This window comes from Podarcis tiliguerta (assembly GCF_965153285.1).
Source record: "Podarcis tiliguerta genome assembly, chromosome: 10".
In the NCBI taxonomy this organism is placed as follows: Eukaryota; Metazoa; Chordata; class Lepidosauria; order Squamata; family Lacertidae; genus Podarcis; species Podarcis tiliguerta.
The window spans coordinates 49,599,161-49,616,690 of record NC_139543.1 but is presented as its reverse complement, the minus strand read 5'-3'; the positions used below and the strand labels follow the sequence as shown (position 1 = coordinate 49,616,690).

Genomic DNA, 17,530 nt, shown 5'->3' with positions numbered 1-17,530 from the left:
AAGCACAGAATTATCCCCCCCTTCCCCCCCTTTCCACTTGAAGCATGTCCATACAAGACTCCCAACTTTCGTAACTTTTTTTTTTTAACCACTGCTTAACTTGCTGTTCTGAGTGTCAAGTAAGCATTTTAACTCAAATAACAAACAGGTAACCTTCTGACCCTTTTCAGTAAATCTCTCCCCCCCCCCCATTTCCCCCCTCTCCTCCCTTCTCCCAAATTACGGTAGTTTAGCATTTTATGGCACAGAATAAAAATCTCCCAATTCTGTTTCCAAATAGTATATATCCTAAACACATTTTTCTGAAGCTCTCGAGTCATTCAGCTATGTGTATTTTGTAAAGTTCCTATGGTTATTGTTTTACAATAGCTGCTTCCAGGAGCATTGTAGGGGTTTCAGTTAATCAGCTCTTTGTGTGCTTCAGACTATGCAAATTTATCACACCAGACCATTCAGCAGCTCATGGGAAACCAGTGTACAAGCTGCATTGTCTTCTAGCGCCTCCTCTAATTTAAAATGGTTTTAATAAAGAAGCTAATCAAGTTTGCTTATGTATTATTTATCTGTCAATTTTAATTCTGGCCATCTCGATGTCATATGAGAAGTACTAAGTGATAGGATAGATCCACAAATGATTCAGCAACGGAACAAAACTAAAATTAATTGGTGCTGCTTTGCCCTTGTACATATTTAAGCAAATAGTGTCTGCTAACTCGAAGACCATGTAGTTTTGGCATTTGCAATAATTTATTTTGCTATAGTGATAAACTAGATCTCCTAAATACTTCCATACAATTCTGAATTAACAGAGGGTTTTTGGGGGCGGCGGGGGGTGGGTTTAAATCACATTATCTGGGTCTCTTAATGCCAGGAATAGCATTGAATCGGTTCATTTATTTAAATCATCTTTATCCCACACCTTGAACATGTGGCTCATAGGTGAACTTTGAAAGCATACAGTTAAAAGCATTTTTGCACATTCTGAGATCTCCGCTTGAGCGGCATAGAACAGTAGAAGGTAAAAATCAAGAGAAATTGTATTTATTTGCTTTGAATGGCCATCATAATGTCCTCTTTTTTGCTCTTTAAAATATGGCAACCCTACCCAACAGAAACTAGCAGCACTGCAGCTGTTGCTTCTGACCCAAATGTGTCATAGTTTGCACTCTGTATACTATGGGCTGAATCAGACTTTAAGCATGATAGGATTATTTGCCTTATTTAGAACCTTAGGAGCTTTGTCATTATGAAAAGTATCTTATGCTTATGATTTTACTCCTACTGACAGATTTTTTTGATAGCTGAGCAGTATGGGATTATTATTATTATTATTATTATTATGAAAGCAACATATTCTGCTATAAATGACATGAATTCTTGGATTTTGTACATGGAGGGAAAACACATATCTGCCTAAGACTTTGGGCTTGAAAACAGGAACCTAATAGATACACAGCCCCATTCAGTCTGGGCTCTGATATTTACGGGGCCCTTCACACGGACCCTGGACACATGGAAACTGCTTCTTCATGAGCTGCAGGATGCCTTATCAGTGGATCAGGCCCATGTGCCCAGCACTCTCCGTGTGATCAGATCTCTCAATAATAGCTAAGCTATGTGGGAGCATCAACAAAAGCAGCCAGGGTTAAATTTTAAGGTCTTTATGTCTTTTAGAACAAGATCTGAAGCCACTAACTCCATGACCAGTAAAGCCCAAACAAAAGACCCAAATACTTTTGCAAAGTATTCTAAAATATATGTGGTGCTTTTGATTTTGTGCTACTCCCCGCTAAAAGATTTTGCACGGGGCAAAATAATCAACAGTTGTCCGATTATGTCTGATGCCTAAAAAAAAGATATATTTGTGCAAAACATCTACGCTATCCTTACAAAAAGTTACTTGATGTGTATTCCACAGAAAATGGGGCATATTGGAGTCTACTTTTTGCTATGCAGACGCTACAGAGAATAAATGGTATCTGATCTATAAAGAACGTATGTTGAAACAAAAATTGGCAATGCCTTGCTAATATCCATTTCTAATAACCTTGAGGCATGAGCGAAAATAATACCAAAATATATTCTTAATTGCAGAATCCAATAATATTGCTATCGTGGTGCTAAGTGTGAGGGCTCACAGTATTCAGGATCATATACCTATTCAGCTCCGTAACTACACTGACTCGCAGGAGCTCTCTAGAATTTCAAAAGGGTCATTCTCAGTCCTATCTGAAACGGCCAGTGTTTGATCTAGAGACCTTCTGCATGCAAAGCAGATTCTCTACCACTGGGCTACAGCTCTTCTCTTCCGCACATACTCAACAACTCCACATAACCTGAGCATGTAGGTTTCCCCCCTTCATTCATTTGTAATCTGCCCAGAGGACTTTTACTATTGGGCAGCATCTAAGTGGCATAAATAAATAACATTTTAATTGTGCCCTCAATGACCCAATACCCTTTTTGCGAAATTCAAAAGGAAAGGAAAGGAAAAAGCAAACCCGCGACTCCATGTGATTGTATTTGAAACAGTACAGAATTGTTGGATCCCTTACCATAGGAAGAAAGCATCTATCTAGCTTGTCTGTCTAATGTTCATTCATTTGAGGACGTGTGTTTCGGGATGGATCTAAGCACGTCCAAATCACACAGGTGAACTCCCATATTACTGACTCAGCTTCCGGTCACGCTGCTGGGATAATATGTGAATTGTCCACATTAATCTGATTTGGAACTATAATTTCTCTTCTAGAGGGGCTACGTTAGGGGCTGCCTTGTAAACAATCCACTGGGGTTGCCTCTTGGAAAGGAATTAAAATTCCGATTTGTGCTCTTGCTCCTCTGCTCGTGCAAGGCTGGGGAACCACAGGCCGGGGAGACAAACACAGCCCTCCATGCCTCTCTTGCGGCTGTCCCCACCCACCACTGACGAGTGACCCCTGGAGTTTGCCCAGATGACAGGGTGCCCCCCCCAAGTCCCCAAAAAAGTTCCTACCCCTGTCATAATGGTTTCGGTAGGGCGTGTGCAGGCCAACCAACTTTTGAGTTACGTCCTATGCTAATCTTTACACAATGAGATCACTCATCTGTTAAGATGATCAGGAAAGGATCTTCTTTGGGGTGGGGGGCTTTCTTCTCCCCCACCTCTCACATGGACTTGTTGCATGGGAGCCACTTCCTTCTTGCGCAATCCTGTACAGGAGGGAGCATGACATCTGTGGGGGGGAAGACCCAGCCAAAATTTGGGCATCATGCGGCTTGCCAGCCACATGGGACTGTACCCCAGGCAACTGTATCTTTGGACCGGAAATCTCAGATTGGTGTGTGTTTTTGTGTGTGTGTGTTTGTGTGTGTGTGTGTGTGTAGGGTTTTCTCATCTGTGGCTCCTTGTCTTGCAGAACTGCTTTGTTTGTTTTGCTAAATTCATACCCTGCTTTTCCTTGTAAAATGGCCAAGCTGACAAACGACAAAATGCAATTAAAATACGCGGTCTAAAAAAAGTGACCAATGATTATAACAATAAACATAATAAAGAGTAACACAGTAAAAACAATGTGACAAGTAAGGGCCATTTTTTAAAAAAGATCAGAAAATGACAGCTAGCTAAAAGCATGTTAAGCTTAAAGTGCAGCATGTATTAGAGGAAGTGAATATATATATATGTTTATGGAATCCTCTCTCCAAGAAGGCACACCTGGCTTCATCACTGTTTGTTTAGAGGCACCAGGCAAAAACATTCTTCCTCATCCAGCCCTTTGGAGCTTCATTTTTTGCTTATCTTCTAGTTAGGTGGGTTTGAGATGGATTGAGTATATATGTGTGTGTATTGTATTTAGGTTCTTTTACCCATGTTTTTAATGTGGTTTTTTTTGGGGGGGGTGTTACAAGTTGCTTTGAGTTTCACTTTGGGTGGGGGGGGGAGTGAGAAGTGGCTAATAAATACAATTACAGTGGTACCTCGGGTTACATACGCTTCAGGTTACATACGCTTCAGGTTACAGACTCTGCTAACCCAGAAATAGTGCTTCAGGTTAAGAACTTTGCTTCAGGATGAGAACAGAAATCGTGCTTTGGCGGCACGGCAGCAGCAGGAGGCCCCATTAGCTAAAGTGGTGCTTCAGGATAAGAACAGTTTCAGGTTAAATATGGACCTCCGGAACGAATTAAGTACTTAACCTGAGGTACCACTGTAATAGTAATAACATTATCCATTATTACTATTATCAACAGCTCCACAGGTGGTAAATAATTATAATCCTCTAAACCACCTACATTAGAGGATTGGTTAGCTTAAACGTGGCGAGTGGTACAAATTATAAAGATACAGAATAAGGGAAAGTAGGCAACTTACTGGTCATTTTATGGACAAGGGTAGCCTCTTTATAATATAGTTTGGCACCACAAAATGTAAGATAATGTTGAACTGCACACGTGGCTCGGGACATTGTACTTTTTTTGTATATTTTATATACTGAGTTGTATCCAATGCTAGTTCTCGGACCAGACCCACTGAAATTAATAGTCATGTCAAACTGTGGTCCATTCATTGCCGTAGTAAAACTTCATTTGAATATAATTCATTTCACTTATCGTTTAACTGTACCCTTTGCATTATATCTTTCTCACGTGGTTGTTTCTTAGGTCTTCAGTTCTGTATGGTGTCCCCCCCCCCCTAAACAAATAAGTAATTTTTAAATACGGTGCAGCAGAGCAAGACAAATTAGCTCAATGGGTCAAACACCTGTTTAAATACTAATTAAAAAAAGGTTTCTACTTGTCACTTGAAAAGAGCCCGAAGGTTAAGCAGACCATGCTCGATAGGGAATTCTGAAGTTTGTGCATACCTAGTGAGAAGATCTTCTCTCAGGTTCCTGCCAAATGCACATCAGATGGTGCCGGGTGGGACAGAAAAAAATGGGGGAAGTCCTTTCTGAAGGACCTCATCACCCAAGCAGGGTGCTGATCTGTGGAAAGTCCACTTCCACTCCAATGCTTAGGAAACAATACAAGGCATTTTTATTAAAGTGTATATCTGGTGATCTTCCATAAGCAAGTTCTATATTTTAGTAAGGTCAGGCTACTTGATGAAAAAGTGGTATTTTGAAATAATTCTTAGTTTTGGATTGAGTCATTGTGCTGGATTTTTAAAGTTTAAGCATGGTGGTTGTTTTTTTTACTGCTGGAGAGTTTTGTAAGCACTCTATATAACTAAATGGAATGTATCTTCAAATAAGGAGGACAACGTAATCCTATGCACATATATGCAAAAGGAAGTACTGTCGATTTCAGTAGGGTTTACTCCCAAGTAATGTGTGCAAAGGACAGCAGCCCCCCCCCAAAAAAAGTTTCTTGGAGATGTTGTCCTGCAGTCATCGTAGCCCCTTTAAAAGACTGCTTTGCATTTTTCTGTTTTACTCAAAATACTTATTGTGTGGCTCATGAAATGAACCTTAAAACAAGTGGCATGGCAAATGTGTCAACAGTTTCTGTTTCTTTCTAAAACTTGAGAAAGACAGAAAGCTTGTTTTAAAATAGCCATGAATATTAAATTTAAGGTAATATGTAGACTGGCATTATTTTATAAATAAATAAATATCTCTCTGATTAAAGAACATATGCATATTAAATAGGCTGAAAATAATTTAAAATAACTTCTAGCATTCACAGAAAAAAAGAGTTTTTGCAGATGTACAGTTGTACTTTGTCAGGTCTTCACAGACTGATGCTGCTTTAGTTAGCTAGCTAATTAGTTATATTTACAAACGAGAGTGCTAAAAGATTTTTTCTTGGCATTAAGAACTTTTCACTTATTTTGGAAAGGAGAACTTTCAAAGTTGCCCGATGCGTCGGGTGGGGTTCACTCCACTCGCCCCATCTTCCAAATCTGTCTAAATATTTTGTTTTAACGTCTAATCTCATTATGCTCTCTTTGTGTTTAACTTGTATTAAAATCTGTCAGCTATGACTGGTCTCATAAGCACAGTCAGCGGACCAGAATAAGTTAATTATTTACTTGTGTCACTAGTACTCTTCATCTAATGAAATGCACAGCTGTGTTAGATCTGCAGTTGGACGTCTCGATTCCATTGTTATACAAGTCAGCAAAGGGTAGAAGCTGCTATGATGGAGGGGCCTCCGTTCTTTCTGCTGTTCTGCCTTTCTGTGTCGATTTCATGGATCTTTTATCATTCACTTTCACACAAAACAAACAACACAGCGCCTGTCTGCTATGGGAACCGTCTTGGCATATAAAAGGGTTTCCAGCGCCTGAAGTAATTTTAAGTTAGTGCAGATTTAATTTTTGGCTTACAGGTGCCCTTTCCTCCTCATGCAACCAAACACAATTTCCTCGTTTGGAGGAGGGGGAGGGATGTATGTTTGGCCAAACCCACAATTTAAGTGGGTGTGAATTTTACGTCGTAATTCTTTTGCATATTTTTCACACGTGAGAAAATTGCTAAAATGATTTTTTGGTGGGTATGGTATTACCACCAAAAGATTGGTTTGGCGAGGATTTTTTATGGGGTAGGAACCAGTAATAAGGGTAAAAATCATGTGTGTTTTTTAATTGAAAAACACAAAATAAACTATAGAAATGCTTGATCTGCTTCTTTCACTGCACCGATCCTTCCACATACTGTTAACAGCTATCCCATGCACCTAGGCCCTGTTCTTATTTTGTTTTGTTTGTGTGTGTGTGTTTAATTGGGCAGTGGATGTTGGTGTTTTCTAACCAAGCCCTACTATAACGATCTCTTCTTGCCCTTCCCCGCAAGTGCCTGGTTGAGTAAGCCATTGTTTAGCGTGTGTGTAAAAACTGCTTAACCTTCCCTAGTCCAAAACTCTTTTCTCCAGTTATAAAATGTATTGCCCACTTTACTGTACAAATCTACAAACTCTAAAGTATTTTAAAACATTTTACTGTGATGCTCAACTAGTTTTTTGCCCACCTGTAATAAAGCCATCCTACACAGTGAGAAAAATTGGTTTGCATAGATATGGGAAAGAATAGATGATGTTTTGTTCTAAATGTTTGTGGTTCGATTGTATGCATCCTTGGTTTTTTTTATAAACACATAGGGTTTTCAAGTTATTTAGACACATGTAACCCAATATTGCTAATGTTTCCCCAACCTTCTGCAGGGCAGGGAGGGAAGTTCCTTTTACAAGCAGAAGTCCTTTCCTCATAACCAAAGTTGTACCCCACTTAGTCAATAAAGACAAGGAACATTAGAGGATTCCCCCACTCTCAGTTTCCTCAAAATTTCTGAGTTTAGAAGGAATACATATTCTGGGGTCAGTATCTCAGATAAAAGCCTCTGCAAAATAGCTTGACTCTCACAAAGTACAGAGTAGTCTGGATTGTAGGATGCCAAGTGGTGGTGTTAATCACTGCAAAATGATTTATTTTTAAGTCTGCATCTTTCATTTATCCTAGTCAGTATTGTTACCTACATTTCCATGACCGCCTTTAGTAAGGGAGTCTCTGTTTTTGAGTAAAATATTTTTAATTGGATAGGCTAAAATAGCATCTAACTCTTGCCCACAAGCATCATTTTTGGCTCTGCAAAATGAATTGCTTGCTTTTGTCATTTGAAAAACCTGTATATATTCTGTGTTTCAGGGGTTTGCGGCCTGATTATGCCTCAGGAGGACATGCCGTTTTGTGATTCAGGAATCTGTCCTGATATTATCATGAATCCCCACGGCTTCCCATCTCGCATGACGGTTTGTAACATTTTTAAAGTACTTGACCTTAATGCATTATTAAAAAGTGCTACTTACCCTTTTGGGGTAAATACCTATTTACTGTTAATAAAAGAAAAATGCAAGTTTTTACACTGTGCATTATTCTTCATAGGGCAGAAGGTGGAATGGGAAAGTTGTGTATCTTGACAGGTAGTGCTCTTCAGTGCTGACATTGGTCTGTGTGGGGATAACATGAAGAGGTTCAGGAGAACTGCGTGGCCCAGTGCCAGCTCAAAGGCATTTTGCAGCCTGAGGTGGAGCAACAAATGTCCTCCCCCATTCCCACAACTCAGGGTGCATAGTACCCAAAGCCAACCTAGTAATTTTGGTACCTGATGCTGAAAATTTCACAACCTCTTCTCCCCTTCTTGACAAATTATATATATATATAGAGAGAGAGTGACAACATGCTGCCTTTTTAAAATATCCAAATTCAATCTACCTGAAACAGCTCACTTGTTCTACCTAACGTTGACCATGATTACAGAATATAGGATCAACTTCCGTTCTCTGTCTGGGGTCTGAAAAGCTGCTTTAAGTATGCTCATGGGTTTGGGCCCACCCAGTGGGACATATTAATTGACTGATTATTTGAACGGCAGCCTCCCCTTCCACCTCACAGGCTGCTGCTGAAAGTCCCTTCAGTTTGCCATGCAACAAGAGACACAAGCCCAATATCCCCTTGGATATGCAGGCCTAGTTGCCTGTCTTGTTTGGACTACTATTTGTCCACAGGATTTTGTTGATCCTCGTCAGTTCCTTCTCTTTTCACCTTAGACAGCTGTAGGGAGTAATCTCTAGAAGACTACAATATTTGGAGAGGTCTCGCCAAACTTAAAATACTTACTTTTCTCTGCTTTCTGCTGCATAGGTGGGGAAACTAATTGAACTTCTGGCCGGAAAAGCTGGTGTCCTGGATGGCAGATTTCACTACGGAACTGCATTTGGCGGGAGTAAAGTGAAGGACGTGTGTGAAGATCTTGTGCGTCACGGGTATAATTACCTGGGGAAGGACTATGTAACATCTGGCATTACTGGGTAAGAACCTCCTGCAGGCGACTGCTGTGCTGTGTACATGTTCCTGTTTCTAATATCTAATAGTGCCATGTGTGCATAACTTTAATGTGAATAGCTGCACATGGTTTTTTATTATTATTTTAAAAGAACCCTGCCACTAGAGCATCAAACAAAATTAAGAAGCCAGCTTATTCTTGCAGTGGAGGGGTTTTTTTGTCACTTAAAATACAAAAAGTTCTAAGCAGTTTTGGCAGAGGTGCCGTGTGCTCTTGGAATATGATTAGCAGCCTTAAACCGAATGCAATAGCAAAATACGACATTGAAGGCAGGTGCTTGTCCGTTGGGAGTTTTTGTGAGCGGCTTTTGCCAATTGTGGAGTCGGTCTGGCATAGTTGGCTGGTCTGTTCACTTCCTGCTGTGTTGATCAGACTGTCTTCAGAGATGTGGAGTTCAAAGGAATACGAGAAGGTTTAGGAATCAAGACAAGGCCATATGGCCCAACGCATCTGTGTTTTTAAAATGTATCTTAATCCTACCTTTCCATTTTCTACCACATCCTCCCCCCCCTCTAACACCAACATAATCTGGGCCACTAACCTGTTCCATCTGTCAGTTCTTCCTCTTTAATAAACTATATATTTGCTTGTCCTAAATCTGGTTTGCTATTCCAGTTAAGGATAGGAGGAAATACATTTATTTATCTTAATGAACTACAGGTGTTTTGTATGACCCTCTTAATGGTGTGATGCATTTACATTTTAAAATGTGCTGTAAGTCACTTGGAGACAAGGCTTAATACATGAGGATGATCCTAACTGAAAAACATGGGCAGTATGACTCCTTTAGAGAAACTATGCAGGCTGGAAAATGTTTTCTTTTGCCCCACAATGTGTTTTTTGAAATCCTCTAATTTGTCTACATTTGCTTCGCGTGCCTAAAACTGCTTCCCTTCTCCCACACCAGGGGTCTGCAACCTTTAAGACAAAAAGAGCCACTTGGACCCGTTTCCTAAGAAAAAAAACTGGGAGCCACAAAACCATTGCGACATTTAAAACAAATATATCTCCGGAGCCGTGATCTGACAGTGGGCGGGAAGGTGACGTCAGGACAGTGCGTGACAAATGCACGCACCGCCCCCATGCGACGTCACAGCCAGTACAGCGCCCACCACAGTGGGGAGTGTCGGGGCGCACAATGTGCCTCCTCCCCTCGCTAGTATCTGCCCCGGAGCCGCGGCAAAGGTGTAAAAGAGCCACACGCGGCTCCGGAGCCGCGGGTTACTGACCCCTGTCCCACACTTTCATTTTCAGTTCCAATAATTTTCTTGAAGGTCATGTAACAGCAATGGATTGCAATTGTACCTACCAAGAATTCAGGAGCAGTTACAAATGCCAGCTTATAGACTGACTTAGACTGACATAAGAGGATGACTTATGGAAACTCTCCCATGACCTGGAATCTTAATAGCTGGAGGAGCTCTCTTGAAGCTATTTAACATTTTAGTTATTCTCGGATGTCTCCACAGAGACATTCCTTGCCCCCATGAACTGCAGATCATTCCACTTCTTCCATAGAAATCAATGAAACACATGCTGCTCCAGTGAGCTGTATGGAAAGCGTTCTTTGATCACAGAGCAGTGAGTAAGAGGAAAAGAGGAGGCACTCGCCATACCCAAAATACCCCTTTTGCCCACAGAATCTAGGGCAGAGGAGGTGGCAGGTGTACCAACCCCTGTCAGGGCCTTTCCTGCTTCTGATGCTACCACTTTCCATTGTTCCAGCTTCCTTTCCACTTCCGTTCTTCCCATCTTCTGGCTCTCTCCCTCAAGTACCTGCATCAAAAGTCTTTGCCAGGAATTTCTTCTGAAAGCTGGATTGGGTGGGGGGAAGAAGAGAGAGATTGGTTTGGCTGACTTGCTGTGTGTAGTGTGGTGTCTGCTTGAAGTCTAGAGCTCCATGGCATTGAGACCCTAAAATAACAAGCTGTTTGTATTACAGTGCACCAGCTCTAGGACTCTTATGCACCATGATCTCTGTTGAATCCTTTCATGTTTTGCAAGATCAAGTGTCTGGCTGAAGCTTCTCAGGTCTTCAAGGGTTGGCTCCTGGGTTATTTCTGAAGGGGGTGCAGAGAATGTGGTCAACTGGAAGCCTAGTGGTTGGCGAAAGTGCAGGACTTGGGGGAACTGGGATTTATCCTACTCCCTCTCACAGTCACTAATACCTGTTTTCCTTTCTGTAATCTTATTTATATAAACAATACTTTCTTAGCTTCTCTGAAAGAAACTTCCTTCTTCCTTCTCAGGGAGCCATTAGAAGCCTACATCTATTTTGGGCCAGTGTATTACCAGAAACTGAAGCACATGGTTTTGGATAAGATGCATGCAAGAGCTCGAGGGCCCAGAGCTGTCCTTACCAGGTATGGCAGAGACAGGATCACAAGCACAAATGCACAACACCAAAAGGCAGCCTTCAGGTCTGCTCCATTTCTCAACAGCTGTAGCCGTGTAGAATCTTGCACAGAATGCAAAGGCTCTCAGTTTCAACTATAGCTTGAAAAAATGTAAACGGGTCATTTTGAAGCCAGGGAGTGACGTGTTGGCGTTCTTTGATTTGAAAAAGGGGGGGGGGGATCAGGATGCTACTTAAAAAGAAAAATACACAATTCACATAGCAAGTGGAGACATTATTTAACAACAACAACAACAACAATAATAATAATAATAATAAATTTATTTATTTCCCGCCCTCCCCAGCCAAAGCCGGGCTCAGAGCAGCTAACAACAGTAAAATATACAACATTCTAAAATCATTTCATTATAAAATCAGCTCAAATCAAATTAATGGCAACCATTGGGCTAGAGTTCTGCGAGGATTGCCAAAGAGGGGGTCAGGCTGTGTCCTGGCCAAAGGCCTGGTGGAACAGCTCTGTCTTGCAGGCCCTGTGGAAAGATGTCAAGTCCCGCAGGGCCCTCGTCTCTTGTGACAGAGTGTTCCACCAGACTGCAGCCAGAGCCGAAAAAGCCCTGGCTCTGGTTGAGGCCAGCCTAACCTCTCTGTGGCCCGGGACCTCCAATATGTTTTTGTTTGAAGATCGTAAGGTCCTCTGTGGGACATACCAGGAGAGGCGGTTAGAAGTGGTGAGCGGTCTTCTAGCTGAATCGAAGCCTCTTCCCATTCTTCTACTTCTCCACACCCAGTTGCCCTTTAGAAGCCGAATGAATGAGGACCAGGGAGCAATGCATGCCCCTTTTCTGCTGCATGTGCCTCCTCTTAGGCCAGGCTCATTCCCTTTGGATCATTGGGCCTAACTACAGCCTTAAGTTAGACCATACATATGAGCCTTACATTGACCGGGGATAGCCAGTGTCATGACCTCTGGATGTTGCCAACTACAACACCCATCATCCGTGACTATTGACCGTGCTGGTTGGGGTTCATGGGAATCCATTGACATCTGGAGGGTCCCATGTTGGCTAATCCTGCTCTAGACTCCTGTAGTAGAGATAGACACTCTTTTGATGCTGAACATTTAGCAGAATTCTGTTGTGGTTTATTTTTGGGGATGGGGGGTGGGATTACCTGTTTCAGTGGGACAACATTCCCAAAAGTCTCTACCTGTTTGATTGAAAGGCAACCGACGGAAGGCCGCTCCCGTGATGGAGGCTTACGACTGGGAGAAATGGAACGGGATTGCCTGATAGGCTACGGAGCTAGCATGCTCCTGCTGGAAAGACTTATGATTTCGAGTGACGCGTTTGAAGTGGATGTGTGTGGCCAATGTGGATTGTTAGGCTACTCTGGCTGGTAAGCAGACAACTGAATTTTTAATGTTTCAATGTGGTTTACCCAGAAGCTTGCATATGTGTGTGGTCCCTGCTTTTACATTAGGTGAAAGCTTTCCCTCGACAAATGAATGTAATACGGTGCTTTGCACAAGTTGCATTTTGACCTGTGACACAGAGGATACTTGTAATGCCAAACTCGAAGGAAGGTAGCTCTTTACAAGACTTTTTTTAAAAAAATGCTAATAATTTATTCTTGGTATTAATGTGATGCCTGTGTTCTTCTTACAAAGCAAACCTCAAAGATTATTTAGTCCTTCTAGTCAGGGGTTTAGGGAAGTTTTTGTGGTGCCCGCAGAGCTTCTGGATTATGTCTTTACAGGACAAAAATCATTTAAAAGGGAATTGGGCTCTCCCTTGTGTTTTTGGCAGAAGATTATCTACTTTTCTGGAGATATTCCAACTATATATATATATAAGCTACCATCTAAACTTAGGCAAACAAAAAGGGCTGAGTGTAGGAATTGAGACAAAGACGTGATTGCATATATCACCCATGTTACAAATAGCTGACTTATCACAGTGCTTTCAGAAGAGAGGAGACCAGCTGTGTCAATGTCCTTTTCTCATCTAAGATCCAAATTAGACCACACTGAAAAGGCTGGCAAAAGAACTTAGTGGGACTGTAACTTTTGTTCAGTGGCTTGGACTCGTGCAGAGCAAAAGCAGAGGGAAGGGATGGAACAGAGATTGCGAGGGAGACTTTTTTTTTCCTCCCTGCAAATTTTGCTTGTAAAATCAAGTCGCCCTCCCTGGCCTTACCTGTGTGCATGGCTTTTCCTGCTTAACCTAGAAAATTCTTGAAGCTTTTCTTCTTTCCCATGGCACAGATGGAAAAGGACTTATAGACTGTTATTTGCACAGGGCAAGACTCCTATTGGCTTGCACAGCCCTAAAAGCTTTATTCAGTTACTCTTCTTTTAATCTTAAAAAAACAAAAACAACCAACTATCAATTACAAACCACTTGCTAACCACTGGATGCATTGCTGTAGTGTAATGGAACATCATGAGAATTTTATATATTTCGGGGGAAGGCACCTGCAATAGAACGTTGGTAAACACTGCTGCTTCTGTTAAGGATGCGAAAAGTCACTTTCTCTGGGAAGAAACCGCTATACAAGGCCCAGTGGAAAGGAGTACAGAGGGAGTGGTACTAAGATGAAAGATCAAAAGGGAGGTAGAGAGATTAGAAGCTCAGAAGTGACTGGATGAGGAACAGATTACTACACAGTGTTCTCAAAACACTTGAGACCTGATAAATGGAGGCAGACACCTGAAGTATTACTAAGGTAATGGAAAGGGGAAATGCTATGGGTTGTATCCAGTGCTGTGCAAGCAGACTTCCACTCGAGCAACAGAACTTCTACTTCTCCAGAAATCTGCACTAAAGGGCCTCCCGACCTCCTGAAGCAGAGTTTTGAGGGTGTATGGTGGGGGGTGAAGTCCCATTACATGAGCAGAAGTCCTTGAGCAGTGACCTTGGGCCAGTCACACTTCTCTGAAGTCTCTCAGCCCCACTCACCTCACAGAGTGTTTGTTGTGGGGGAGGAAGGGAAAGGAGAATGTTAGCCGCTTTGAGACTCCTTTAAAGGGAGTGAAAGGCGGGATATCAAATCCAAACTCCTCTTCTTCTTCTTCTTCCCCCCATTTGCACAACGGCAACAGCGGCCCAAACCCAACTACCTTTTCCTTTAGGCAGAAAACATGTCAAACAATTGGTGGGCTTCCTTAAAGGACTGTATGCCACCACGCCCAGTTCCAACTCTGACAACCAGCTTTTCATGCCAAGACAAATTATTCATATAAACCATCATCATGCGGCTTTTCAGGCACCGGGCATTTTGAATGTCATTTAGCTCTTTTCATAAAGCTTAAAGGCTTTAATTTAGACTCTCATATATATATTTTCCTTTGGTATTTGGTGGATGTAGAAAACATAAAGGCTAGCATTATACACGGCATATATTTATCTGCAAGTGCAGAAAGGGTTAGTTTTTTTTCCTTGCAGCAAAGCAGAGAAGATTCTGCATCCTCAATATGCATGCAGATGCTTTGCCAGGTGTAGTATAGCCTCAAAAGGAAGAAACGAGAACTAGAGGTTTTTAGAGGTCAAAGGAAAGCAATTGAAGACTATAAAAAAGATGCATGTAGCCATGGAAGGGTGTAGGAGCTTTGCTTCTTGAACATTTGAATTTGGAATCTTTAGACTACTTTTCATACTTTCATAAGGATTATAAACTAGTTTTTGTTTTTTGTTTTTAACGCTGAGGTTCACATGATTGTGTCCGTTGTTGGGTTCCATTAAAAAAAATTAAATGATAAATATTCAGAAAATTACAATCCATAGCTATGGCCACTTACTACAGGAAAAGATTACAGTTTTAAGGGAAATATGAAGAATGACATTTTCAATTTCACAAAACTTGTTCAAATGTTGTGATTTGCCCTATATCAACTCTGGAAAGGCATGCAATTCTGGTCTTCCAATGTATTTACTGGTTGGGGGAGCATAACCTGTAATTGGGTTTCTTATCCAGTTATTAGGTTCTTATTAGGTGATGATGTGTTCTGTCTGTCAATAGTGGGAGCCAAGCAGCCCTGTAATGAGCAACACAATAGAAACTAGGCAATTACAGCAGCTCCAGACCTCTGAAATGGTCTTGGCCAGCTTTAGTGAGGAATTGGTATATAAACAAGCTTATTGCACGACACGACTCTAAAAACTACATGGAAGACTGAAAAGGAAGGTGGCTATTTGAGTTGGACGTATCGCCAAGAACCATCAACCAGATAGCATTTCTAGTGCAACTTAACAATGGACAGTTTTGTTGGCGCTAGGACTGGGCTCCTTCAAGAAGGGGGACAACAGAGTAAAAACAATGCTATCCAGAATGTTTTTACTTTATGCAATCATCAGCTATGCATTGCCTTAGTCCAGAATTTCAAGCACTCAGCAAGGACGTTAACACCAGCCTTCCCCAACCTGGTGCCCCTAGACATTTTGGACTGCAATTCCCATCATCTCTGATCACTGGTCATGGTGGCATGGGCTGATGGGAGTTGCAGTCTCAAACATCCAGAGGCTCCCAGGTTGTGGGAGGCTGCCTTGCCTTAAGCTGGAGTTTCTAAATGCTTATTTTGGAGAGGGTTAGAATTGGTGACTATATGAATGCAGCTGCCAGGGCAGAAAATCCAGTAGAATGATGACGTGTTGAGCTAAGCAGATTTTTTATTTCACAGATCTGGAAGTATTTGGCTTTCTGGGAAGCCTTCAGCACAGCCTCTTGCTCCACATACCCTTTTGTAGGCAGGCCTAAGGGAAATAAGCCTTCATTCTTCACCTGTTGTCTTTCCTGTGTGGAATTATAGATTACCAGCCCCTTGGGGCAGAGACCTTTCTCATCATTTGTAAAGCATCATGCACATAGATGGCGCTATATAATTCACAGTGAAGTAGGAAAGGGAATTGGATAAACGGTATGGACCCAAAAGAGTGCACACGACCTCTTGGCCTTTCTTTCCAGTTGGTCGAAAGTGCATTCTTCTTGACTCTGCCATCTTCGCATGAAGAAGCCCTGCAGTGGGAGGCAGGGCACATAGAGAGGCAATCTTGGAGCCTGCTGTACCACCAGCAAACTTCTAGGAACACAGGAAGTTGCCTGATACCAGCTCAGACCATTGGTCCATATATCTCAGCATTGTCCACACTGACTGGCAGCAGCTCTTCAGAGTCTGTCCCCGCCCTGCTTGGTCTTGCTGGGGATTGGCTCTGGAACCATCTGCATGGAAGTCAAATGCTCTACCACCAACCCTTGCCCAAAGCAGTTAGGTCTGTGCATTATCCAGAAATGCAACCAAACTGTAGGATTTAAGTATACAAGAGATGGTTGCGGTTGATAATTTTTATTATTTATATTTGTCACCGAATTGTAGAGTTGGAAGGGACCATGCGGGTCATCTAGTCTGACCCCCTGCAACGCAGGAATCTTTTGCCCAACAGGGGTCTCGAACCCATGACCTTAAGATTAAGAGTCTCATACTCCCAAATGGGCTACTACCCACTGAGCAAACAAGATCTGTTGTCTCATATCTCCAAGCAACACTTTCTAGGATTAGTCTTCAGGTTGCCATTTTCTCTTCCCAACATGCCGTGTAAACTGTTTTGGGTAGGCTCTAGGATGATGCCTCTGGGCATTTCAAAGGCACGATAATGCCCAATTTAATGGTGTCCTTAGCTGCATCCCCAGCTACATATATGACCAACCCAGAGATTCAGGAAAACTGACATCCTGGGAGCTCTTTGGAAATTTTCTCGTCCCCCTTGTTCTTTTACCTGCGGTGGGGGAAACAGGACTCAGGCACACACACCTCCCCCCTCTATTGCCTCTGCTTCAATGTGATGCCAAATGACTTGTGGGAGGAAGATTTTAATCTCGCTACACAGGTTGGGGAGTAAGATCCAAACAGCCCAAACCACCTTTTTTTTCTTTTTTTAATCATCCCTAAAAATGTATGTGCTTGGTCGTAATGAAACCATGAGCAACTGAATTAGTGGGCTCCCTTTTGCTTTTGGACAGGCGTACTCGGGGAAACCTGTTAATTGTGGTGTGTGGGTGAACGTATTGTTGTCGTTCCTCTCAGCTCCAGCAAGTACAGGTCTGTCCATTCATTCAGCACACAAATTAGATTGAGGGGGCGCCTCATTCTTCACCCCTAAATTGGAATACCACAATTAACATTTCTGTGCCTCTGACTGAAGGTTTCCTTGGTAATACAGGGCTGCAACAGAGGCTCGTACTGCAGTTAGGGGAGCACACCAGTTTACATGAAACATTTACAGCAGGTGGGCCAGTAGTGGAAGTAGGGTGGGAGAGGAAGGGAACTCGAAGAGAATGACCCTTCTTTGTAGACTGGAAT

The 17,530-nt window shown here is 42.2% G+C and overlaps 1 protein-coding gene across 1 annotated transcript in view; it reads left to right on the top strand.

Moving 5' to 3' along the window:
* POLR3B (RNA polymerase III subunit B) overlaps positions 1-17,530 on the top strand; it is a 59,659-nt gene that overhangs the window by 40,266 nt on the left and 1,863 nt on the right. Inside the window, exons 24-27 of the mRNA XM_083400199.1 lie at positions 7,625-7,728; positions 8,621-8,787; positions 11,072-11,185; positions 12,400-12,573. Of these exons, the coding sequence (XP_083256325.1) occupies positions 7,625-7,728; positions 8,621-8,787; positions 11,072-11,185; positions 12,400-12,573 (559 nt within the window). The remainder of the gene's footprint in view (positions 1-7,624; positions 7,729-8,620; positions 8,788-11,071; positions 11,186-12,399; positions 12,574-17,530) is intronic.